Source organism: Pygoscelis adeliae, unplaced genomic scaffold (assembly GCF_000699105.1).
Source record: "Pygoscelis adeliae isolate BGI_AS28 unplaced genomic scaffold, ASM69910v1 Scaffold154, whole genome shotgun sequence".
Taxonomy (NCBI): Eukaryota; Metazoa; Chordata; class Aves; order Sphenisciformes; family Spheniscidae; genus Pygoscelis; species Pygoscelis adeliae.
The window spans coordinates 2,780-30,009 of NW_008825113.1; the positions used below are offsets into that span (position 1 = coordinate 2,780).

General features: G+C 43.1%; 1 protein-coding gene across 1 annotated transcript in view; it reads right to left on the reverse strand.

The window, feature by feature from the left end:
- Nucleotides 1-2: 2 nt before the first annotated feature.
- Nucleotides 3-27,230, reverse strand: part of TIAM1 (T-cell lymphoma invasion and metastasis 1) — a gene marked incomplete at its 3' end in the record, with an annotated part of 83,378 nt that continues 56,150 nt past the window's right edge. Inside the window, 14 exon segments of the mRNA XM_009328008.1 lie at nt 3-358; nt 2,332-2,504; nt 3,381-3,468; nt 4,248-4,350; nt 5,323-5,381; nt 6,903-7,011; nt 8,790-8,908; nt 9,036-9,094; nt 9,096-9,201; nt 11,348-11,456; nt 13,114-13,239; nt 13,539-13,607; nt 14,052-14,231; nt 22,389-22,492. Coding sequence (XP_009326283.1) covers nt 3-358; nt 2,332-2,504; nt 3,381-3,468; nt 4,248-4,350; nt 5,323-5,381; nt 6,903-7,011; nt 8,790-8,908; nt 9,036-9,094; nt 9,096-9,201; nt 11,348-11,456; nt 13,114-13,239; nt 13,539-13,607; nt 14,052-14,231; nt 22,389-22,492 — 1,760 coding nt within the window.

Consider the following 27,230-nt stretch of genomic DNA (forward strand, 5'->3'; position numbering starts at 1 on the left):
ACCCGGGAGTCAGGCGTGTCCATGGCCAGGCGCGGGCGGTCCCCCCGGCACGGCTGGCTGCTCGTGATGGAGGCTGCCTGCAGCCGCTCCTGAAGGTCTCGGTCGGCCACGGTGCCTCTCATGGCCTCGCAGTACTCATCATCATCGCTGAGGATGTCCGTTTCCTTGATGTCCTCCTGCTCCTCATACTGAGCAAGGTCAAACTGTTCCTCTACCCAGCGGTCAGTGTCCCCACTGTGCGTGGGCTGCTGGGGCTCTTTTTCAGGGCTGCTCGTGTAGACGGCATCTGAGTCAATGGTAAACCTGTTTCGGGCCAGCCGCCGCCTCCTCCTCCCAAGAGACTTGCTTGGGGCTGACACTGCGCACACACAAAGATAAAACCCCACAGGCTTTTTACACACAGTACAACTCTCTTTAAAAAGTTAGTCTTCCAGGGGCCCTTTATTTAACACCGCTAGGCACAAAGCAGGTAAACTCCCAAGAATGACCTAGTCATTCAGCATCCTCCCTGCGGGCAAGTCACACTTCACTCAGCTCCTCAGCACAGGTCTCTCTCCGGCTGAAAAAGGAGTTTCTGCTACTCAGATCCACAGTTGGGATAATGGCCCACAACTACTGTTCCTCCTAAGCGGTAGGCAGCCAGCCAGCCAGCACAAAGTGCATCTGTTCAGCCCAGCTTCTCACATGCAGCACCCTGCTGCCAGCACACTGCGAAAACCAACTAGCCTTACGCCTCAGCAAGGGAAATTGCTTTGTCTGGGGTAAGAGCAACACTATAGGTTTCCAAGTAGCTACCTCAGTGCTGAAGATGCTGCAATTGTTGCGTTATTTACGGGGAAGTAAGTTCCCTGGTCTAGGCTCTGCTACTCCCTTCCCTGCTCCCGCCCTACTGGGGGTGGGGGGGGAAGAAAACCCCAAACCCAGAAAAACTTTCAGAAGTTCCTTACTCAGCATCAGCTGGTCTACTAGCTTTTGCAACTGGCCCAATTAGCAAATTCACATCTTCTGAGTTGGAACATCTTCATAAGAGGCTCGTGAGGCAAAGCAGGGGACGAATCCTGCAGCCGAAGGACCTGCAGGCATTCCAGTGCTTTACGTGCACACACACACGTAGCTCCATCGCAAGCAGGTGAACTCCGAGGTCATAGTTTGTCCCCCTCCACTAAACAGCACCTTAGCACTTTCAGTATGTATTTATTAAACTCTAGCAGCTTGCGGGCAGGGATTACATTTTAATATCCCTGAGCCTGAAAACATGCATTAAGTACAACAGCTCAGCAGTTGCAAATTTTAACTGTAGTGAGAGGTGTGGACTCTAGGAGGAGATTTTAATCTCTGCAGGATTCATCATGCAAACGTACCAACGAGCCAAACTGAAAGAAGGTTTGGCATCTACAGCAGATTAGCACCACAGGCTGATTGAAGAAGCACTGTGGTAAAACAGTTGCATTTTGGCCCTCCTTTGACTCTTCTTCCTTACGATTTTAAGTGTCTCTGAGGCAGATGGCTAGCAACACCCTGAGTGAGAAGCCGTGCTGCGAATGTTATTGGTCTGGCCTGCCCATTACGGAAGAGGAACAGAAAGCCCGGTTGTCTACATTGCTGGATCTAATGAGCAGAAAAAATAAATAAATAACAGACCAGAACAAAACACGCAGCAGTGCCGTGTACTTTTCAGTTGGAAGCAAGTGTTTCTTCCCTCCATCATCTAGTGTTCTGAAAATGAAAACCTGCTTTTCCCTGGGATTTTCTCATTGCTTTTGCCTGAAGTCAACTGAAAGGGAAAATCCATGGTTTAGGACAGGCCATTACAAAAATAATAGTATCAAGTGCACACCTCTCAAAACGTGAGAAGTGAAGCACGTGCCCTTTAGCAATAGAGCTGAAAAGGCTAAAATGGAGGACGTACAAAGCTATCTCTTCAAACCAAGCCACTCACTCGGGGGAGCTGATTTTTCTTGTGCATTTTAGTTCAAAAGTGCTAGGGTTAGCTCAAAACTCTGTACATGCTTTTAAGAAATATGCAGCGGGCTTCTGCTTTGTTCAGCTGAAACCCGTTTTCAGATTAAAGTGCACAGCCAATCGGTATTGACAGGAATCCCATTTCTTCCTTCCATGCCAGAAGGACCGCTCTGAAGCTGAGCCTTGAGTGCAAAGCAAGGTAAAGAGAGGCAATTTAAGGCTCTCAAGGAGGTGAAGCATGGAAAACCAGCAGTTTTTACATACACAGGAGAGAATGCTAATCCTAATATACAAGTAACAGACACCACCACATGTCCTACAATGGTGCTGGGGTTACTGGGATCTTGAAAGTCTGTAGCCCTACAGTACCTGCCCTGTTCATGGCTGGCCTTGCACCTTTTAGAGCACACAATCTTTTTCCACCAAAAGGAACATATTGCTGGGATGAGGGCAAACTTTCGGTTTTAAGAAGCTGCCTTCTGTGTTTATCCCGCAGAATCGAGTGCACTGCCTTCAGAAAGTCCTTCCTGTGTTCTGGTGAACTGAAAAATAGGCAAGAATACAAAAGGCAGCGTTATCTCTTGGGAACTGCTAAAAGCTCGCTGTAAATGAGATAAATAATGACTAATTCTGTAATTTAAGACAGTGCAAGCCAACTGGCATGCACTTCCCCCAGAGAAGACTCAATTTAACACAGTATTTTCAAAGCAAAGCTAAATCTATAGTCACTGCAATTGACATCCAGGGAAACAAATACACTTTATTAACAAAACATTTAGCCCTTCACCCCTCTTGAGGGGTGAGGCTTCCTTTTCCTCCAATACCAACCACACACTTCGCTTTGTCCAATACACATCAAGCTGACCTACAGTGGCTAATTAAATCTCAGTTTGTCTCCTGTAAACACACCAAGCAGGAGTCCTGCAACTCTCTACTACCTAGTAGTAGGAATTGGCTTGGTATCAGCTCTGTTGGACCCTGATGAACTTGTGTACCAAGTTCTTATCTGAACTCTAAAACACATCAGGGCAACCACCACAACGAAGATGGACAAGGTTTACTTAAGGAAAGGGCAACACCTTAAGAGCAGAGGTTGGAACTTGGTGGCATGAAAGGTACCAGGCTGAACACGACGCATTAGCAGCTACCTGGCATAAAGATCCAATGCTGGAGTTGAACTGGATGTAAATTTGTGAAAGGAAAATTGTAATAAGGATATTCCCGTAAAGGTGCAAGGCTGACCAAATAGATGCCTTTATTTTAATACATTTTACAAAATTCTGCCTGCCAGAGGTAAGGTTTTAGCACCCTCTCCCCACTTCCCCTACTGGCTGTTCCCAGATTGCCTTAAAGGAAAGACATAGGCAGGCTGGGATCCAGAGATGCAGCTGCCATTGAAAATACAGAAACACACTTACCTACAGCAAAGGTGAAACGTTCTTTCTGGCCTGCCTTCAGACTCAGATTTAACATGGACAATCTCACATACAGAATTGGTCTCTGCATCTAAAGAGAAAAGCAAGTAGAACCTCATGTAACAGTTTCTCATATTTAACCTCAATTAGAGTATTTATTCCATGATCCTGAAGAAATGGGTTAAGACCATCCATGACAACAGATAATACACTGCAAATAATATTAACTCCTGGCTGAAAGGCAGCAGTGGGCAAGTGACTAATGAAACCACAGACTCTTAAACTCTCCAAAATCTAGTAGTATTTTATATGCACTCACTCAGTCCCATAAAAACATGAAAAAATACAAAAAACAAAACAGAAAAACCAAACCCTGCCACCCACCCAGCTTTTCAGGTATTCCGTAGAGTATTGTCTCATTTTACAGCTACCTCCTATGTTCTTTCCACTTTCACTTATGCATTAGAAAGGGAGCAAATTGTTTAAAGTTTTGAAATTTTTAATACTATAAGCTTCACATGAAGCCGTCAACCACAGGAACAAAAATTCACTAACCCTGTTGTCTCACAGCTGCAAGATTGCCTTCTAGTCTCCAGAAGAGGAACAGAGTGAACCAGAGTCAGCAACAACTTTGCCCTCTTTTTCCTGAACCCCGCCTAGCTTCAGAAGAGTACTGACAAGCTGGAGATGCACAGCTGGAGCTTCTGCCCCTTCATTTCTCTCCAGGGCTATTATGGATGTTGAGGTTCTGGGTTCCTTTTTCAGACCCCAGAAACTACGTACACATGTACTAAGGACAAACATTGGTCAGTGAATGCCCCCAGACCAAACATTAGGAACCCTGCCACATTCATGCATTGGGAACATTACCTGCACTTGCCAACGCTCGAACCTGCAATGCTTCTAAAGGTATCATGTGGCGAAAGCGGAATGGATCCCAGTCTTCATAAATTGAAGCTCTATGTGATCCTCCCTGGAAGAATTTCAAAATACCATTAGGAAATGAGACACCTTGGGATAGTCAGACACAAAAGCCTCCTGTGCTTTGCCCTGAGAATGTCCAGCTAGACACTTGTTGCAATTCTTATTTTCTCACTACAACATCTCAGTAACCAGTGTCACTGAAGTACCTATCTATGAAGATCTTGCTAAAATCTGCCAAAAGCAACCATTTGGCCAATCAACTCTTATCAATGCCTTCAAAAGTCATTCGAGACCAATGCTGCTTTCTCTCCTCCAAGTGCACATACACTCACAAACATGCATTAGTTTTGCTTTAGTCACTCCAAAGTTATCTTGTGGCCAGTTGAGTTTAAGCATACAAGCATTTCAAATCACACTTCTGTTTATGCCATACATGGGAATCAAAAAGTTTTCTGCAATACTATAAACTGTGTTCCCTATTGTAGCAAGGCACGCGTTCACTGTCAAGCTTAGCTTTAACTTTTAATCCCAAACTCCAGTAGGATTCCCTGATACATACTGTAGGCACACCTAACTTAGCTGAGAGCAGCCAGCACTTGCTCAGTGGCATGCAACAGCCAGAACTGAAACGAGGGCATTGTGTTTCACTAAGAAAGTTGACAGACATCAGCTCTCATATTTGATTCATATACACTGACCAGAGAGTCTAACACAAGAGAGACGTTCAAGTTGATACTTTGTTTCATGAAAGTCCACTCCACAGCATGGAATGGATGTGGCAGGCAACATGAATGACTAGTCCAGCAGAGAGCAAAGGATAAACTAAATGAACGCTTGCAGACCGCTGCGCCCAGGCTGAACAGCAGGCCACTCGGCATTACCAAAAACCTCAGTTGTGTGGCAAAGAACAAGGATCACATATGCAAAAGCACACTCTAGCACCACAGCTTTATGGAAAGCAAATCCTGATCGTAGCACCACAAATGCACACAGCATCACTGAAATAGTTCATGCAACTTACAAGTTTCTTCTTCTGTTTGGAACCATCCTTGTATACAAGGACCACAGCAGTTTTGAACACTAGAGGAGAAAGTCAGAAACAAAAGCCATGTAGTCAGTAAGGTTGGGAACGTGTCTCCTCTATGCCCAAGCACACAGACCTTTCAACTCCTCAGACAGCCTTCACCTGAGTCAGGGAGGGAGGCAGGAGTTCTTCTCAAAAAACCCAAGCTCAACAGCTTTTACCACACAAAACCAGGTTACTTCAAAGTCACTTGAAACATAAGAATTTGAGTTACCAGTTATCAGAACAACTATTCGAACAAGCAACAGCTCTATATAAAAATTTAGAAAACTTTAATCCCCCCGGCTAAGTTCACCTCAGAGAAATGAGCAGCATCCAGCTACACGCAGCCAGTCAGCAGATGAGACTGTGCTTGGACAGAATTTGAACCCCTCCCAGGTGGGACAGTGGTCTATACTGAACTAAAAAGTGCGCACCACTGGCAGGCAGAGGTGTAATCCAATTACTTTTGCCACATAACATCCACGTGGAGCTGGAATTTGTCTTTCAAGACTCCAGTTTTCCTTGTGATCTCTTTCTTCAGGTCTCAAGTGCACCCTTTGTTTTCAGATTGAATTGCATGGACATTTTATGAAACCAATTTAAAGATTTCTGGAGTAATTAAGAGTTGCTGCACATTCTTAGCAGCTCTCATGAGGCCAGTCAGCTTCAGGGTATGACAGGGTGCTTTCCCAACTTGTAGGAAAGCAGTCAATTTTTATATGCTCTTCCAGAGCAAAGCTGAAAGAGTCTGCATTCGTTATCCATTTGGTATAAAACGAAAACAAAAATAAAAATCACTGGCTTCCTAACCAGCATCACTTTCTGGAAACAACAAGGAAAAAGCCCATTGCGTGTGAAGAAATTTAGGAACAAATAAAGAAAAAACTTAGCACACTCTGCATTACTTGATATAATTCTGAAAGAAAGATAGATGTGATTTAGCCACTGTAAGTGATCATGTACCTTTCCAAGGGACCATACTTCAATGCAGTGGAAAGACCTTGAGATCTAGGCTAACAGCAGTTTCAATTTCTAGTTTGGCCACCCAAGATAGACTACTCGGAGGGAGACAGACCACTCCAAAGCAACTCACTGGGCGTCCTGGCTTAGCTTTTAAGCACTTTTTAAAGCTTAGATATACAAGTTCTTTCTGGCAAAAGGCACGGAGAAAAAAGGCAAAGCCTCTGCAAGCCCCCAACCCATTCTACAGGATGTGAAGTAGAGTTACTTGGCATCAGCCAGACTACCAAACTGTATCTTTTCAGAGACAAATACCTTTCTATATAGCTCTCAATTCATAGCCTTGGATATGGGTTTAAGAAACTCTTGCACTATTATAGCAGTCATCTCCAAATTCTTCACCAGGTTTAGATAAACACAGAACAGAATTTGAGTGTTGCAGCAAAGAGACAAATACAGTTTTAAGTTCCAGCCAACCTTGTGGAAGGCAATGCTCAACTACCTTCAACAAGTATCTGCTAAGGCACAGTTGACAGTCTTTTAGGCATCCGACATAAGATTACTAGGATACAAACCAAATGCTGCCAGCTCAGGTTCCTTCTTCCATTTCCCCAGTGAAGCAGGAGGATTCAGCCATATCACCGTATTATGCAAGAGCAAGTCCCCCATCGAAAGGTCTGCAACCTGCCAACACAAACACATGCACAAAGACATAAGGTGTAATCAGTTCAAGAAAACTTACTTGAATTTTCAGTTCGAGAAAACTTCCCTGAAGTTTATTCCTAAACAAACAAAAAATGCCCCACTAACAAACTTTTGGAATATTTCATCAGATGACTGCAAGCGTGTGCAAACAGACTGTGACAGTTAGCAATAGAAGCATGTAAATCCTTAATTGGTGAGCATAAATTAGGAGAAGTCAAACTCAGAGTCCAGCTCTCGTAATTTGGTGGGAAGTCAGGGCAAAAACCAGATGTTTTCCTTGCATTTTCTTCTCCTTTGTCCATCTTTCTCCTTACCACTTTCTATTTTGTTTGAACATTTAAGCATAGCCCCCATCATGCACACACAGTTCGGGGTAAAGTTTAGAGACCACATCATGTGAAGCGGTCAAATCACTTCCTCCCCACAGTTGCTATGGCTCTCTGTTTCATCCAAAGGCTCATCTGTGGAAACCACATTGCTGGAAATGGACTAACAACAACTGTTGGGAGATGCCTACTAATATTGCAGCAACTGGATCTTTCACTTTGACTTATGGTCTCCCAGAGTGACAAATTGAGGGCTATCCCCAGTCTAGGAGCCATGTTATTCCACTCCTCCACCCTCTTCTCAGTGAAGTCTGACTTTTGCCAAAGGACACCACAGATACCATCAGCGCAACAACCTGAGGTCTCACCGACAAGAGCAACACTAAAGATATGTGTTTACTGTCTCCTCTCCCAGATTAACATCAAACCACGATTGCTCTCCCAACAGATGTCCTGACATGCTCTCTCCACCGCTGCTTGCCAGCGCCAACCCTACTCTCTGCCCTCTACCCACCATCTGATTCTCCCTCCCCGCTGCTGCTATCCAGCTCTCACACCCAAAGCTTCCTCTACACTACTCAATCCCAGACCTCCTTTGCCTTGTAGCCCAATGCCTCTTATGTTTGTTCTTCATCCTGGCTGTTGGTAAAACCCCATTACCATTAGTTGATACAGTCATGTCTCTCTCTAGCCTTCACCCACACCACTGCTCTCATCGGCCCTTTAGTGTGTCTCTACCTCTTCCTTGAGTCCCCCTCGACCTTACTGCGTTCCTCCCCCTTACTGCCCACCAATCTCCTTCACTGCACCGCTGGACTGCAGACCTACATTTTACCGGTAAATGGAGAGTCCAGGTCTCAGTCTGAAACTTCAAGACACCTTCCACGGGTTTCTGAGATGGTCAGCCAGGACTGAGCCACAATGGATCTTCATGTGTTTGCATATGCACCATATGAGACATCTAGACCAAAGCCCAAGGCTCTCTCACGTATCAAGCCCACTAACACACTTTCTAAAAGAGAAACAGTAGTTTCTCACACACTGCACCTCACATTTTGATCTCTTTAAAGTGATTAAAGAGCTAAGTACAGACTTGCCTCACCATGCCAGTCCACTCAGACTGGTGGGGCAAGATTATTTATGTGGAATGAGGAGAGCCAAAACATGGACATTAAAATAGTGAACTGCAGGTTGGGATGTGATTTTGACCCAAGCACAACGCTGAAGGTAAATTAACCCACTACTTCTTTACATTGGTCGCACTCACCGAACCATACGTGGAAAAGCAGTTTTTGAATTGGGATTTACCCGTTTGCACCAAGATCGACTTAAATGGCACAGCACAAAAGGTAAATATTTGATACAGTTTAACAGTCATGCTACAGGCACCAAAATAACAGCCTTTTTCTCTTAAATTTGATCATCTGTTACCTCTTTTTTCTCCCCTGTTTGTTCTGCTATGAGCTGGTCAAAGACTGCCCCATATTCTTCATGGATTTTCTGCATTTCATTAATGTGGCTGGCAACTTTGTTCATTGTTTTTATGGCCACTAGAAGAAAGACAGAGAAATAGGGGAAGACACAAAAGGTATTTTTAAGCCTCTGAGAGGAAGGGGGAGGAGAAGGGTTCCAGATCAGAGGTTACACAAAGAAGAGCAATGTAGGTTAGCTCCTTACCATCAAGGTGATAATGTTCTTCACTGTCTACATCAGTCAGAGCAAAGAGCTCCTTAAAACAGTATCCGCTGGATGGGTTTGATGAGGTAAGACTCCAGCGTGGAGGAGTGCTGCCGTCGGGGATTCTGAGCATCCAGAAATGCCTTGAAAGCAGTATCTGTCTTGGCTGGAAGATTAAAATGAAGTGATTGGATAAATCAAAAATCGTAACAGCTGCCCTGATAAAGTGACCTTTCCAGCTTTAAATTCATTTATCCAGAGACATTTTGCAAGGAAGTGCAGATTTATCAGGTCCACAGTATTAGATTTAGGCACTTCAGGTTTTGAGTTACGGATACTTTACCACAGATATGCTATTTATGATTTAACAACAGGCACCCACCTACCGTACCAATACATGCAGTTTTTAATTTCACTATCCACAGTATTTCTGGCCTTGCAACTATTTTAGAGCAGCATAAGTTGTTTTAATCATCTGTTTCCTTTAAGAAAAGGCTCAAATTGCATATTTGTAAAAAGTCACTACTCCTGAGTCTAGTCTGACAGGTACACCTATAATATTGGCAAGTCTGGTTATTGTTACCTCATTAAACCTTAAAATGCAGTACTGAACAACAACAAAAATCAAAGAGTTAGTAAGGAGGCAGGAAGCAGTAAACTTATAATAGTTCACCATATTTTGGGAGCACAGGCAGACTGGACACCTGATTGCTATCATCTTTTCTACCTGACTGCTACTGAATTTTAAAAATACCATTTTCTCTGTTGCTCCCTCTACTAGAACATAAATTTGTACAGGGAGGGAAGTACGGACAAGGTGGCCTTTTTAGACATACAAGTTATTCAGTGCAGGAACAATTCCACACAATTGCTTTTATTAGAGCCATGTCCCCTGCTGAGATTGGGTGGGGTTTTTTTATAGTCACCCGATTTCAATAAAGCAACTTCAGTTTCAAATCCAAAAGCCACCTGCACCTCAGCTGAAGACACCAAATTACACTTGAAATACACTCCCAGGCTTTTTAAGAGATTTATCACTGGAATAAAATTTTAAGTTCTGTTTGTGCCATAATTCAAGCACACCCATTTCTCATTTATAAATACAGTCAGCAATGAAAAAGCAAAACAAAACAACGAGATCTACCTAGAGTACGGCCTTAACATTAAGGTCTAACAAAATGATGCTGAAAGCAAGCATGGATGTGGCTAGCAACAAATCATTTATTCCTGTATTCCACAGAGCTGCCAAGTGTTCTTTGCAGCATGGTAAATAAGACTTTACGAGTAGAATGGAAAAAAAAATGTGCACAGCAAAGAAAAACCCAAAACCCAAACCAATCAAGAAACAGAAAAACCCCAAAACTTTTGATTGTCAGGCATCCAGATATTCTTTGAAAAATAAGAGCTCCTCCCTTAATGACATTGCTCCTACAACCGGAACCATTTGTTTATTTAATGTCTTGGCCAAAAATGAATTGCATGAAGCACTGCTAACTCTAAGAGATTAACACTTTCACAGGGGAAAAAACATCACTCCAAGGCAAGGAGGCCCATGAGCATTTATAAGCCAGACCACAAGTGCATTTATCTCCATCTCAGCAAGCCAAGCTCTACTAGGAATTCATACTTGGAAACTTCTCAGGCAAATTGGAACGAAGGTGAGAGGAAGAAGAGAGGGGAGAGAGAGCACGGCAAAGTTAAAATATTTAAACAGCTTCCATAAAACATTCTCCCAGGCTGATCCTTTCCTAGTGGATCTCAGCATTCAATCACATTGGCTGGAGCTTCAGTGGGATTGCCACTAGCAAGGATTCACGGCACAAACTCTAGGAGGATCCAGAGGTCATTACAAGCATCACCACTCCTGGTTCCAAAGTACACAGTGATCCATTAGCACGTGCCACATCGCCCATTTATGAAATCTTTCCACATGACAGAAAAGAAACTGAACATGTCAGGGGAGAATAAATTAAGTGTGTGGGGAAAAACTACGTGCAAGGTTAATGACCTCTTGTAATGAGCTACTTGGGTATCATTACATCGATGGTGGTCCAAGAACACCCATGGCACAGAGCTCTCTGCGAGCCTCTCAGGCTAGATGGGCTTACTTCCCTACTGCAAAGGCTCCTAGAGAGCAACCAGGCACACATGTGCCCCCATTCCTCTGCCACAACTTGCCCTGCATGGTTTGGGGTGCAGTGGCCACCTCTCATCATCCACAATGACAACCTGCGCCAGCCCAAACCAATGTGTTGCTGCGACATCTCTCTCTCTGCACGCCCAGGTCTGTTTGTCCAGCACACAGCTCTTACCTTTCACCAGTACTTTGGGGACTTTTGTGTGGCTGGCACAGAAGGCACTGTACAGCTTGAACCGGTCAGCGTAGTAAAGAAAGGATCCACCCAAGGAAAACAACACTTTCTAGGATTTAAAAAAAAAAAAAAAAAAGGCATTAGGAAAAAAAGCACATGAAAACCAGTTAGTTAATTTCCCTTCTGCCAGGTCACCTGAAGTTTCCATTTAGCTTTTGGATGACAGGACGCTGCATTTTTACAGTGTTTTCACACCATCTAGCAAGAAACAGGCCTAGCCTTGGTGTCTGGATTCAGGCTATGTGATTAACACCATTAACCAAGTTCCAGTTAGGATGATCTGGAGACGCCACTGACTATAGAGGGAACCAGGTTCACAGCTCCAGAACTGTATTTAAATGCCTGAGCTTAAAACCTTATTGATCTAAGTAACGACCAGAGGCCACAGAAAGGACTGGATGTATCTGACTTTGTAATGGATCAAGACACTAAGGAGCTGCAAGCAAGACTATTATCCCTCTGCACAAACACACCAAGGTCTTCACTCTCTTGAAAATGAGTTTGTGTTAAGGGCCAAACACAGTCTTTCAAAAAAAATCAAGCATTTGCTCTGCTACCCACTTAGGAACAGGACAACATGGGGTGGGGCGGGGTGAGACAACACATAGGCAGCTTGGCTGCAGTCAGCAGAAGGAAGCAAACTGCAGAACTGAAACCATGAAGCCCTTAAGTCCCATTTTGCACACTGCTTTCAGACTATGTCCATAGGGCAGAACTGAAAGTGAAGTTGATGCACTTTTTATGGAAACAGGTGGAAGCAGCAGCACTCAGAAGACAGAGTTCTCTCCATAAGGAGGATTCTTCCACACTCCTTTCTTAAAGCTCGGAGCACACAGTAGTCACAGAGGCTTCCTCCACTAAAAAAAGTGTCTCTGTGCTCTCCATTAAGGGCACATTTCCTAAAAAACAAAAGCTGTGATCTAGTTATGCAAGGGCAGCGTCCATGATAGATGCTTATTTTAAACAAGCACCTGATGGCAAAGCTGCACATGCACAAAAAGACAAATTCTTTCAGTAGTTCTTCCAGGGCTGTACGTTAGCTGAAGAGCAGTCCCAGTGGAATTATTATTATTCATCAAGACATCCTGTCCTCTACCAAGGTGAGTGCTCAAAGCAAGAGCAAAATTCCCCAAAGACAAAACATTGTATTAGCTACTTGTCATATATCCAGTACATGACTGCATTAGAAATAAAATTTCTGTTTCCACATTTTCCTATTTTTTTTTTTAAATGAAGTTTATGTATCTTTAGTTTACATTTCTACCTTTGATGCACATCTGCTGATAGTTGGAAGTATTTGTCATGTAGTTCCGCTATGCATCAAAAGCCCAAACACAGAATTCAATTTACAGTTCTGATCTGTAGCCCTAGTAGGCTTCTGAACTACTACATTAGACTTGTCAGAACAAAGATTTTATGTAACTTTCCATTTCTAGCTTCTCCTGACAGCCCGAGACAAGAAATCTGGCAGAAGGGCAAGAATAGCATCTAAAAGCACATGGCGTTACAGATTTCTAGTGCTCTGTAGGGCTAAATGTAGCATAAACTACAATTGTAGCAGGATGTTTTTCAAACAGCTCCAGTATTAGCTAAAAATTAATCTCGAGCGTAAGTAGATGTAGGTTTTTACATGAACAGTGATAGTAGTCAGCCAAATACGATGAAGAGTGATAAAGGACTACTCAGAATGTAAACAATGAGATTACCTTAAATTGATCAACTTTTTCAAGCTTTTCCAGGTCTGGAACCAGCCTTACACCATCTTCAAGAGTTTTCAAGAACTCCACCTGGAATGCTACCATTTCAGTCAGATTCCCAAAGAGAACATCCAGCTAATAAGAGAAAAAAGAGCAAGATGCTGAAAATACCACTTTGCAGCTAAATCATGTTTTCTCGAACTTCAGTAATTCTCAGTCCAATTGTATAATCAGTGTGATGTCAGGAAAAAAACCTACAGACTATACATCATTAAGCAGTACCTTTATACTCTACTCTACATTATTTTAAAAGAAATGGAATTTGAAATTTCTCCATTGCCCTTGCTCAGACAAGGAAGTCAAGCTGGGGGGTGGGCGGAGTGGAGGGGTGTGAGTAAGGTATGGAGCAAAAAGATAAGTAACAGTTAACATACCTCATCTGGTGTGAGAAATGTTTCTTTTTGTAGAGGCTTCAGGTATCTCTCCATTAGACAATTTAAGTCCTAAAAATTCAGAAGAAGATTCCCATGTTGGTTCCTCAAACTGCCTCTGAATATTTATTGAAGTGGCAAAGATCACCGTTTACCTAGTCTATGAATTTTTCCCTTTCACGCATAAGACAAAATAGTTGCATTTCACAGAATTTAGGATAGTAAAAGGAAACATTTACACAGTTTTACTTACAAAAGCAATACCAGATCTCATTGAGCAGTGTTCCTCTGCACATCAGCTAAGTAATTTCAAAATGACAGCGTAAGAATTTGGAAAGCCTACTTACTTCAGAGGTTTAAGTTACTATTCTAGGGACAGATGGTAGAATTGAATGTAAGTTAAGTGAGAGATACATGCATGAAACATAATTTGAAGTGTTAGAGAAGAAACTAACAAAATTTTCTAGAAGGAGGAGAAACATTAGTAGACTGAAATAAGACATCGAGTCCCCTTACTTTGACATAGGTGCGTTCTGTCTCGAGAAGTTCACAGATAACCTTTCGCAGTTTATCTGCATCTGTGAGTTGTCTCATAGTGGCCAGCTGGGGTCCTGTAAATTCCTGAGGATGAGCACTTGAATCAGAAGGGTTCATTTCATGCAGACTGCGACAGAAAGCAGCGACCTGCTCTGTACTCTTTAAAAAGAAGGAAGAGGAAAGACCAGCGGTAATACGGTAATGTTTTAAGTAAGAGCTATAGGAATGATGGAGCTGAGAAGCCTTTGCAGTTAAGCGGTTGCAGCTTGGGAGCTTTTTAACAGGCACCAAAGTCCAGAAGTGCACACGTCATGTCACATATCTGTCTGTCCTATCACTCAGTGACTTGGGGGCTGGGGGGAAGAGTTGCACAATTCAAGTTAATTGAAGTGCTGTTCAATAACATTCATGGTTTCAGATAAGCATAAACTTTAATTAAAATAGGCTGGTCCAGCACTTAAGATTGAAAAACAAACAAAAAAGCCCAAGAATAGGGAACCAAAAATGACTGTGCAAACAAAACACACACGCCAGCCCTCTGCCAGCTCCCTAATCTAGTTTGCAACAGTCCTGTGAATAGCTGCGTCAACACAGCCAAGGAGACTACGCGGAGACAGAAACCATTTAAGCTGTTTTTCAGGGAAGCAGACCCATCTGGGGAACCAGAGCCTCTCAAGGCTTCAAACGCAAGCTCTTTGGGAAAGTAACTGTATATCTAGTCTGTGTCTGGAAACGTGCCTTGTGGGGTGAATTTCTTTCCCTTAAGTCAGGTTTTTCAGAGCTGCTACATCTAGCTGGTTTCTTTAATGTTTAATCAGCTGTCTATATATAAAGACAGTTATGCTCTCTTCACCTCCTCATGTTAGATCACCTTCTCACATCTTTCATTACGCTGAAAAGTTTGGAGCAGGTATAGTCTCTGGTGTCAGTGACGACAGCCCCAGGCTTCTAGGGCTGCCAAAGCAGTAGCGTGCCCTGTCTCCATCCTTCCCAGAGACCTGGAGGGGGCATGGGAGGGAAAAGAGCTGCTGCACTTGATCACACCTCTCTAACCTTCTGCGTCTAATCCTGCCATGGTATCTTAATCCAGATTTAGTGACTTCCCAGCACTGCCTCTATAGCTCTCCAGTCCGTACTAAAACCACTTACCCAAAATTAGCCTGTTCAAACAGAGAATATGCAAAGAGAGGAGAAGAGGAGGAAAAAAAAAAAAGAAAGGAAAAAGCACATCACCACCTTGCAGTTTGGAGACAGAGCCCTGCCCCCTCACTTCACTCCCACCAGCTGGTAGCAACAACATCATCCAGAGGCTGCACTACCCCACCTTTGTGATGACCCAGTACTGAAAAATCCTGCATTTGTTAAGCTGCACAGTCTGCTCACACATAGCTGTTTTGCCCTCTCACTGCCCCTACAGCGCTACACAGCCATGAAGCCCAAGAGGAGCATTAACCATGCCAATGCCAAGTAAGGGATTTCCTTCCATAATACAGTCGCTTTCCCTTAAGGTATCTTATGGCTGTAAATGCTCACCTGAGTGTACCGCTGCAAGGCATATTAGTAAAGATGCTTGTTATGCAAAGATAATTTTTTTCAGGACCCAAGTGTAAGCAACGAGCAAATTGTAACTGACTGTCTCTATAAAAAGCCTCTTGGACACAGTTTATTACAGGAAAAATATTCCTCTTCAGTATCTGAGGTTTAGCTCAGATGAGGAAGAAAGGAAACGTGTTGTACATTGAGGGCAGGGGGAAGCAGTGAGTTGAACCAGTCCATTTCCAACTAACTCAGCTTCTGGTAATGGCACATGTCACAGAGTTGGATTTATTAGTCAAAGTAATTCCTTTTTTCCTCAACAAGGTTCCACCTATACTCACTGTACTCTTAAGTATATCCAAAGCATACCCAAACTTTTAGGTTAAGTTTGCATTAGATTTCAACAGGTGATCCCAACAGCCTCAAATCCACAAAGTGCAGTAGGTGAAAGCCTGGCTTCAGCACAGGCAAAAAAACCTGCCCAAGTTACCTGCTGTCCTGGAAAGGGACAAAGAACTGACAATCAATAGATGTTAATCTGAGCCTGCAGAGACCCAGGATAGGCAGGGTTTTCCCCAGAAACTTTTAGCTTTATTAAGACTATTTCTTTAAAGAATATTTGGGGAAGGCATATCCAGTGACATTTTGTTGTAAGAGACAAATATACAATTAAAATAGTTACAATGTAAAGCAAGTATGGAATCAAACTCCAAAAATAAACCAAGTGTTTTAACCAGTTCATGTTTTATACCCCGCAGACAGCTCACCAGCCTGTTCATGCACTTGCAATAAGTTGCAGGGAAAGTGGGTCACCCAGAAAGAGAGAGTGAAAATCCACTTACACCATGAAACACCAGCTAAACACTAACAAGTAGTTGAAAATTGGATAACTGTCATACAGGCATGCTGTCTGCCCCAGAAGGAATAGTTACGCCCATATGCCAAAAAGGAAGCGTAGAAGACTTTTAAAAGCCTTATCTCTGCTTGTGCACAGTTAACAAACCGCTCGCTGACTTCAGCCATGCCCAGCTCCAGCCAGCAGCAGAGCTGAGCTCTGCCTTGCCACCGTCCTGCCTCGCGTCTTTTACGTATTTCTCAAGTGTCATTCACCTGATACTCTTTGGACAAAATGTCTCAAGCAAGCACAATAATGTTCACAAACCTGTTTTCTTGCTTGTTCATTGAACAAGCTGTCTTGTTTCATTCCTGAAATGAATGCAATCCACCCTACATTTACTTTAAAAAAAATCAATTTCTAGACAGAAAGCAGATACATATTGCACCCAGGGAGGTTCAGAACACAGCTATTTTGCTGAAAACTCTCAAAGTATTAATGAAAGCCACCCTGTCCCCATTTTCCTAGGGAAAGTGGGTAGACTAGGGAAGGTCTGGAACAGAAACACATCCCTTTATCTCCCAACACCAGCTCTGTTTGCCAGCTGCTACAATGATAGCACTGAACCAGGATTTCTCTAGGAGAACTACAGCATCACACTTCAGGCACAATTCTGCAAGGATCCCATCCAGCAACCTTAAAATGAGATGAAGGGCTGGCACAACTGGGCTGTAAAGAGAAGTTTACTTTGCAAGTACATTAACCCCTCCTCTGCAGGGGGCTCAGCAGAGGAGCTAAGCTCACATCCTTCCCACGCAGGAGGAGCAAGTCCTTAAACTCATCAAGCATGTTGATGCTGCCCACAGTGGGGAGTTTTGGCTGCCTGCCCTATAGTTGTGAGAGCGGAGTGCTCACCGTGTAAAGACATACGGGTGCCTGGGCATCAGGCAGATTGCCCCCTTGAATGGCATGCAGCACCTCTGTTCTGCCACGGATGGAAAACTTGAAGCAGTATGCATCTCCCAAATGAAACTCACGCAAATTGCATCCTTTCATGCATTGCCAGGACTGCTAATGACATTGCACAATAACAAAAAGCCTCTACAGGGTATATACGTTACAGCTCAGCCTCGAATTTATAACCTGAAAATTAAAACAGCATGGAAATTAGTTTAACTGCTAATTACTTAACTAGTCACGTTGCACAGTAGATCTGCTCACCAGATACAGCATACGGTACAGAGAGTCGCCGGCTCTCCCAGCACTTTCGTTCTTGAGTTTACGGTTAACTCTCCAAAGAGCCGACATCACTGGAAAGGCAGTATTGCCAGAGCTGTCATTCAGCTAGGAGGAAAATCCCAGTTCTCCACATATTCAGCTGATCCAAAAGGCTTTCCAGACAGATACTCCGTGCTGCTTACTTGGCACGCAACACAGAAGACGGCTGCATTTTAATAAGGAAGGGCAGTGACCATATTTCTCTAAGCAAAGGCTTTCCGCATGTGCCATTTGCCGCTGGCCTCATTCGCTCACCCCATCAGCTGGAATTAAGAGCCGGCTACCAGTCGAAGCTGAGAACTCAATGCTGCTTTTCATAGACTCGTTAAGAGGAAAACTTCAGCAGAGAGGATGAAATGCAGCAAAGCAGAGGTGAAGGCAGCCCAGGAATATAAATGTCTGTTGCCTGTGGCTGAGCACAAGCTGATTGGCTACGAACGGCACAGCTGAAGAATATTAAACATCTGAAGGGACAGAGGCACAGAATTAAAAGAACTTAAAAAAGCCAGTTATGCTACTGAAAAACCTACCCCTCAAGTTCCTGTTTTAATCCTTTCACACCTATTGCAACATGTTGAAGGTTTTGAGACTTAATTCTGGTCTTGAATAACGCTGTAGAGAGAAGACGACCTATTTTCTCTGAAAAAATACCTCTAAATGGTGTAAGCATGTACACACACAGCCCATTACAGCACGCTCCCCTAAGCACAAGTGCTGCAAGGTAATTAGCTTTCAATTCAAGAAGCAGATGTCTTTAACTAGAAACAGGGAGAAATGAGTGTCCTGAAGCATTTTAACTGATGACAGTTTTTAAAACACATCCCCAATTAAATTCGAAGGACCATTACAGGAAAAAATAGGCACAAAGACCAACCTTTAGATGCAACACAACACCTATCTTAGCCTTTGGTAACCTGCAACATTAAGAACTCACACATACGCTCAGTTTTACTCCTTTGAACCTCAGTTTATTCTACAATATTTAAAAGGCCAAAGCAGTCAGGTGACCACAGAGGCAAGTAACCAGTTAAGAAATTACTCTGGTATGAAATATTCCCAGTAGTCTGTTGAACTGAAGACTGACAGAGGGGCATCATCTAGATTTCATAAACAGCCTGAAACTTGATTTCACATGCTAGATGAAAAAAAGCCTGAAGAGGTGGCAGAGAGCACGCTTTCCTTTCCCCGGCTCTTCTCCCTCCCAGCTCTCTCCTCCTCTTGGCTCCCACACAAAATGGGGAGAGAAGGGAAAGTCAAGAGCCCACCCCAGAACAGAAACAACTGGGAGCACAACTCAGGCCACTGCCAGTTGCATGGCTTAAAGGAAAAGAGTTGCACCCAGAAAGCGTACCTGCTTGCTACTGTTTATGTAGATTTCAACCCAAGAGATACTGTACCTAAGAGGGCTGGTTGACGCAGGGAAGGCATCATGAAATTAGATAGGGAGCAAGTCCAGAGAACAACAGCCATCCCACACCACCGCACTGCCGATGCCTCAACCCACCTCGGAAACTGGTTTCTAGTATTTTATCAGAATAGTTCTACAGACATCTCATTTTTGCTTATTATAATGATTCCTTTGACAATAGTGACGGAGAAGTAAACTGTATGTTATCAGGTCTTTAGGATATACAGAAGATAAGATTTTCAGAAAAGAGAGGAATCCTCAGAGCTACTGGTGTACCCTCCAAATCCTTCACCACCATCAACAGCTTGGAGGCTTTTGCAGATTAAGAAATAAATGCACCACTACTAAGGAAACACACACCCACGTGCACACATGCTGGGCTGGGGGAAGGAAGAAAGAGACAGCTGGGAGGGAGGAGGAGGAGGAGGAGAAGGGAAGACACATTTAAGTACCTCCCGTGTTATATGTCCACCTATCACCTACATGAGAAAGTTACAGGTAAGTCAGAAGGGACCCAAGCCCAGCTTTTGGTAGGATTTCATACAGCTTACCTTCATAAAAAGCCTACCCGGACTGTGCTACAATAGCGGATGAAGGAGAGCTGCGGCACTGTGTTCCTCTCCTTTTCCCATGAATTATTAACTCTCCCCTAGGACCGCTTTGCTGGCTGGAGAGCCGGGAAGTTTCCTTGGAGAAGCTTGGAGCTCTCCTCCTCTGCAGCACTCTGCGGGCATCAGCAGACTGCCAACACCACGGCACAGAGCGGTGGTGTTTGCAGGATTAAGCCCTGCCTCAGGATGATGCTATTGCAAGGCAAAAGACAACCCAAACGCTATTTTCAGATCTTCAGCTGCTAATGCTGCATCTGCACTGAAAGAAGGGGAACTTTGCATTTAGGTGGGAGGCTCCAGCATAGTTAAACTGGATTTCCTCCTGCTGCCCAGCGGTGAATGGATAAGAGCGCTCCTGTCCTGCTTTTGCCAAGAAGGGCAGAAAATAAAGAAAGTCTCCCGTGAACTCCACCGTCCGAGGGAGACTGGAAGCTGTGGCAGTAATGGCAATACAGGAGAACATGCCCCTCCTGGTGGTACAAGAGCACAGTGTTTCACCTCCCACATACAAAAATAACCCATGTAAAACAGCGCTGAGGACATCAGCTTAATCTTCTGCGTCCTAATCCCACGAGCACGGAAAGGTGTGACAGTACACGGACAGGAAAACACCTTTGCTTTATTCCTCACCGTACCAGCCGGGTGGTGACTTTCCATGGAAAAACACATGTTGCAGACTCCTTACTCCCCACGCAGATTGGCTTTTCCAAGTACACAGAAAAGCAAGGGATTAGGAAAACCCTCCCGTTGATTGAGCTTTTTTAGGTTAGGGTTTTTTTCATTGTTGTTGTATTTAAAAATTAGCATGTGATTAGCAAGCAATGACATCCTCCCCTCTACCATATGCTGGAATTCTCTTAGGCATTGCAAAATAATTTGGTGGTTTCTGCAGCTTTCGTTAGAGAGGAATCACAAAGAAAGCCCACAGAGCTCTTCTACAGGGACAGTGGCATTCATGAGTTTGCCAAATTGAGCACATTGTATATATACTATATGTACACATGTGCTTCTTTTCTTATGGAAGACCATTTCAAGCAGTTTGACCCATAACAAGCAGAATGTGAAGTAAAATGCCTCACTCCCCTCTATATCACACAAACAAAACGACGTATTTCTGAATTTTAAAAGAAAATATGGACTGATGTCAACATTTCATTTGCAGAAAGACAGATTTTCCTCTCATTGGAAACCAAGGCTTGTCAGAGTTACAAGTTACTCTTCCAATATAAGAATATTAAGTATTAGAGCTGCTAACGTGTATTTCTCAGTTTAACTAATCTGCTGAGCCACAAGGCTAATCATGTAAACCTTACGCTTTGCTTCAGGCAATTACAGTTCTGAAGATCCAGGAGGCAAGATGCAAAATGGAACCCCACAGCCTGTCGCATGGTTCAGAAATAGAAAGCTACAGAAAACACAGCAAGAACATTTAATCCCCAAGCAGCTATGTGTTATGCTCGGTGCTCTTCCACAGCTTCAGTGTTTAACAGAAAAGACTCCTTTCAGAGCATACAAAAATCTCACATATTTACAGTTAAAAATCCCAAAGTATCAACAAACTTCTACTTACTCAAGAAGAAATTCTTTGTACTTACAAGAAAAGGTCCCGCAACAAAACCTGGAAACAAACTGTAAGAGTAATCACCTTCTCTGCATGCAAGCTCTGCATGTATTTCATGCATAGGAATGTTTCCTCTTATCTGACTTCCACTGTCTGGCTATCAAAGACAAAACTACAGCCTAGCATGACATAAGAGATCAGGAAACAAGAGGCCAGGGTCTTTTCCTTCCTTTTGCTACAATGACGAGTAGAATAGCACACAGACCAGTTCAGAGCTCACTGTAACACATTTTAGTTAAAACAAGAGCTGAGAAAAACCACACCTGTACATAAGCACAGACTGAGATCTGATACTCATTAGATCACGAATTCTGTAGAAAAATAGCTGTAAGCTCTCACCATCACCTATGCAACAAATACCTAAAAGCAATCAGTGCCTTCAAAATAATCTCACTTGATTCTGCCACAAAACCCACTAATCATCACACCCTACGCTGTGTAAAGCTCCCCAGCACCAGAGCAAGTGCAAACTACCAACCACTGTGAAACCCATCCCTTAATAGATGGCAATTAGCAACCCATTTGCACAACCTCTTAGCTATAATTGGAGAGTTTTGCTTCAATTTAAGGTAGATTGCCTATAATTAGTTTGCATTTAAAAACTAGCATGTGCACTATGCTCTTGTTCGAAGGAAATACCTTTTAACTTACATTTCTCCTATGCCTAGAAATCAAAAAGGAATAAGAAATCGTAATAATCCACCTGATCTTTCAGTTTAGCTAACCTGCTCTGGTGAAAGAGGTCATAAACCAGCCCATTTAAGAATTATGTGGGAATATTACCACAAGATACTGAAGTTGTGAACCAACCCTGGGAAAAGGGCACAAGTCTTGTTTAAGAGGTAGCGATGTGCCATAATCAAAGCTGTAATTTGTTACATTCAATATCATCCGTAAACACCTTGAAAGTAAGATTAACATTTTCCCAGGGAAGATGCTCTAATCATGTGCAGCTGTGAAGTCAGCACATCAGCTGTGAGTGTACTGCACTTTCGCTCCTTGTCATGTGAAAATGAAACTTTCTCACCTTGCTCATCTTATCGGCCTCATCAGATGACTCCAAGTCTTGCGCTTCTGCCTCCTCCGGAGCTGTCTCAACAGAGCTGTCCGGGTCGCCGCAAAGCGAGTGCCCTGCTGAAATTGAGATGTGTGTGAAAACCCAGCCGTAATTTCCACAAATTCAAAAACCTGGGCGCAACAGACATGGAGTTCCCATGGAGGGCCAGGTCCCATCCTGCACACAAGTACATGCCAACAAGGTGTTATGCCAGAGGCACTCAATGACCTCAAAGGACTACTTCGGTTTACAGCAAGGGCCAGGTTTAACTACAGGCGTAAAAATAAACAGGTTATGGCCAGACACACTATTTAGTGGAAACTATGAAAGCCGATTCAGAGATAAGGCTAAAATGCCACATTGAAATTCTTACGTTTATTATTAATTTCTTGGCTGGCGAGCAATTGCCTACCTTTATACTTCAGTGGTTTCAAATGGAAACTGCAGTATGTGAACGGGCAGGCTGTGCCAAGAAGCAAGCCTTGGTCTGCCCCTCCTCCGAGTTAAGCCGAACGTGATGATATTAAACTGCCTGCAGTTTTGGCCTAACACACCCACTACTGAGTTTCGATGTTGGTTTTTAAGGAAACAAACCTGGCTTTAGCAGGTTTTAGGAGTCTATTACGTTAACTGAAAACTAAGTTTCATTTCCATCAGTGCATGGCAACAACTATGCACCCCTATGCCTGAGCACTCTTCTGGAGACTATGTTGTTGATACAGCTAATAACTTCTTTGCGACTTCTTGTATGTAAATGATGAATTACCTGCAAGTGACAAAAGAAAGAAGAGAACTAATCCCAGCCTGAGAGCTCTGTGCACAAATAACTTTTTTTGGGATCTCATTCTCTGACTCAAATCGCTGTAAGAAGCAGTATTACTACACCTTAGCCAGTCTTCACAGAAAACCAGATTTCATATACGTTCAACTTCTAGCTATATCAAATTATAATGACCAGTGATGGACTGAACTCTGCCAGGAAACTCCTGCATGCCTCAACTGACCTTCAAGCCAGCATAAAGACATACTTTACAGCAGCTGAGTCCAGACACTAATTCCTTTTACCTTTCCCCTCTCCCCTCAACCCTATAAGGAAGAATTTTTTCTGCAGTGCCACTCCTGGGGCTGGATGGGGAAGGGTGGTTTCTGAGTACGCCTCCCTGCCTGCACCCTGCCACACAAATAGGACAGTGAATGTCTCACCAGGGATTATACCTTTTATTCCATTACGTTTATTCATTTACATTCCATTTATACCTGCATTCTTCAGGTAATGCAGAAAAACATAATCAAAGTTCAATGGATGCAGCAACACAGAAAATCTCTGCTTTTTAAAACCCAAGACTCAACAGACTATATTAACATAATTTCTTGTTGTATTGTTAGCACGTAGCATTTAAACATTTTGGTTGAAAACTGACACTTCTCTGTAGCAGAATAGAATTTTTTTCAAACCAGTGGTTATTTTTTGGTTTGCTAGCCCTATGAATAGAAGCAGCCCAACAGCAAACTAGCACTTTGTCAGCACCCAGTGGTCCAGCAGCCATCCCCTCCTATTCACTACTAGGTTGAAACATGGCTGTTTTACAAAGATTAACAGTAAGTTAGCACATCACATGTGCAGCACCATTTCTATGTTAGTCCCTTGCTGACTCTCATGTTACTTGCTATTTTTCAATTAGACATTTCAATTTAGGTAAGTCACGTATATTTGTCTATAAGGAACATTTGGCTAGATAGCAATGCTGTGAGTAAAAAGGCCGCAGTGATGATAACACACATCTGTTATACTGATACTATCTCAGTTAAACACTGTGTGGTTTGGCCAAAAAGGCTGTAATAGCGTGGATGGTCTTTTTAATTCAGCTAACATGGCAAGCTGCTTTAAAATCAAGAGATTTTGAAAAAACAAACCCTGATTACACACATCTAATTATTTGTTTATATTTATATTGGAATGAAATAGATCTCATGATATAGAAATGATAGTCTCTAAGAAATAAGTTTCCTAAATGAATAAGAAAAATTCTGCTGCCTCTTCACTACAATTGAAAAGCCACTGCTCTTCTTTCAAGGAGTGTTATGTTAATGCATAGCATTGGTTCACGAACACATCCTAGGTAAGGCTCTCTACATCAGGACTGAGGGCAGAGATCCTGGTCTGGGTTCTTCAGTACCCAACTTTCAGCTGCTGTCCTTGCAAGCTTTCAGCCACCATTACCAAAAACAATTTTCAGGACTGTACAAGAGTTCCACTTTATTGAGTCTGGAAATAATTTGGAAAAACTGGAATTCAGAAAACCAGAATTAAATTCAGAGAATATTCTGCATACTGGGATGGAGCTAAATTGGACATCAAGTGAAATTAAAAGGACATAAAAGGTAGTTCATGGTTGAGCTTCCAGAAGACATGCCTCTCTTCTGAAAAGATAGGGTTTACCTTTTCAAAAGATGTGCTTGTAGGGGATGTTTGGCAACACAAAATCTATTTGAGGAGGTGTTTTTTCTGTAAAAAGTTAGGTTTTCTGAGCCTTGCCCATGATTTTATCAACTTGGACTATCAGCTTTCTGGTCTCTCTATTAATGTGTGAAAAAATTCTTAAAACCCTTAAGCTATCCATTAAAAAATAAGAGAAAAAATGTGCTATGTGTCCTAATTTGTTTTGGGCAGTCTGTGTTTTTTCACTGCAATTAATTTCTCATTATAAGCTGCGTGAAATACATCCTACAGCTGTTTCTCACACCAAGCCAAGGCAAATAATGTTTGTTTTGGGGTTTTGGTTTTTGCTTTTAAGCTACCACTTTTTCTTTTCCTGTATATTAAAACACCACTTAATCTGTTTCCTGCAGTATAAACACTTTTACCCAGAAGACAGCAATCTTTCACTTACGTCTGAACGAGCAGACACACAGTACATGTGCTCAGGGTATTTCTAATGTCTTAAGCTGCCAAAGCCAATGTCGACTTTAGCAGGTTTATCTGCTGGTTGTTAAACACAGGCAATCAGTTCAAACGCCACACGTTCCTGCCTTTTAATACCTTCCAGTTACCGTCCCATTTCTGTCAGGTTCATTACATAATTTTATTTTTTCCCTGTAAATCTTCAGCTCTGCAAGGAGCTCTGAGGACAATGTGCTCATTTCCTCCTGCAGCACCTGAATGCTGCCCAACCACTACCATTTGCTAGGGATGACAACACATGGGCTTCACTTGACATTAGGGAATTAGAAAGGGAAATCCAAAAAGCAGCAGGAAAGGGGGGTCAAATCCATGTGGCTACCAGCACAGATGGAGGTCACACGAGCTCCCAAGTTGCCTCAGCAGTGTAATATCCGTGACATTATGACTAATGCCCATTAAATAACTCCTACTTATGGCTAGAACTAACAAAATAAAAGGAAGTCTTGTATCACTGGAGCAAAAGTGCTGGGGCTTAAAGGCCTGGAGAATCACGTAAAGCTTAAGCACCATGCCAACACTTGGCTAAAATTTTCCACGGCTTCTGCTTCCAATTTGCAGGGTTGCTGTTGCTCGAGATTTTTAATGAGACTTCCACGATATTCGGTACTGCTCTTAAAGCCCGTTTCTTGGTGCCAGAATGCAGTGGAAATAACTATTCCTAGCCAAGCTCTGTCAGCTGCGGTGCAAAGCTCAGAAGTGCACATCCTACTGACACAAAAAGCAGCATACAAATCAGAAGCCCCCCCATGTTCATAATTTTAGTATCTCGATGCCTTATCCTGAGTATGTGGAACCGGCAATACTGAGTTTAGTCCCCTCGGTGGCTGCAATGGGGAAGTGCTGGACAGCCACCTGCCAGCACGTTACGTGCTGTGGGCCAGAAGCAGCAACAGGCTCAGATGGCTGAAAGCTATGGTTTCTAACTTCAAGGTGCCTCAGGTTCTTAAGCAGGTTGTTTTACACATCTCAGCGCCCCACACACCACCTTGCCGTGCAACTGAGGCAGAGACCTGGGACTGCTGTAGCCGGGTGGCAAACATCAGGGGCCGAGGAGCTCAGCCTGGTGTCCTTCCCTGCCTGCCTGCCACCGCTCACTCCCTGAAAAAGGTGCGTCGTGCTCCTCTGTACTTCTTTCACTGATGAAACTCAGCGATACTGGAAGTCAAACATAGCAATTGCTTAATCGCTTTCAGCGAGAAATAAGGAGTGACCCTCATCCAAGTTCTGAAACCACAGAAGAAATATGGACCAGGCAGAACATGACTACCCCGGCTGAAGCCCAGCCAAGACACCCGGGTGTCTGTGCTCCTGCAAGATGCGCTGCTGAGGCTTCAGTGGCCAAGTGCTTTCAGCAGCTGATGTTTGACTGTAGTCTTAAAAGAGTATCACTTACCTGGACAGTTTAACAGCAACTTCCTAAAACAGAAAGTAATTTCTAAATGCTGTTGGTGAACAGCCCCGTTATGACAACAGAGTACCTTTCAGAAGAGACTCTGTCATAAATGGAACAATTTTAATAAAAATTGTTAGGGAACTGTCTCTCAGATTAAATTTTTATTTGAGACAAAATTTCACCTATAAATCTACAATAAAAAAGGTAAGCATGCATTTTTTTCTTTTTTAAAAGAATTCTGGTTAGTTTAGAAACACTGAAACATAAAAAAAAGAAAACATCATTTTTACACTGGGAGGGTAAAAATGTCCCATTGGGAAGTCCCACAGGGTTGATAACCTCTCCAAAGACCTGTAAGCCAAGCTACAACTATCACAGCTACAGTCAACTGCGTGACCAAAGAACAGTATAGGAACGAACTGGGGAATTCTGCCTTTCTTGGAGAGCTACAGAACAA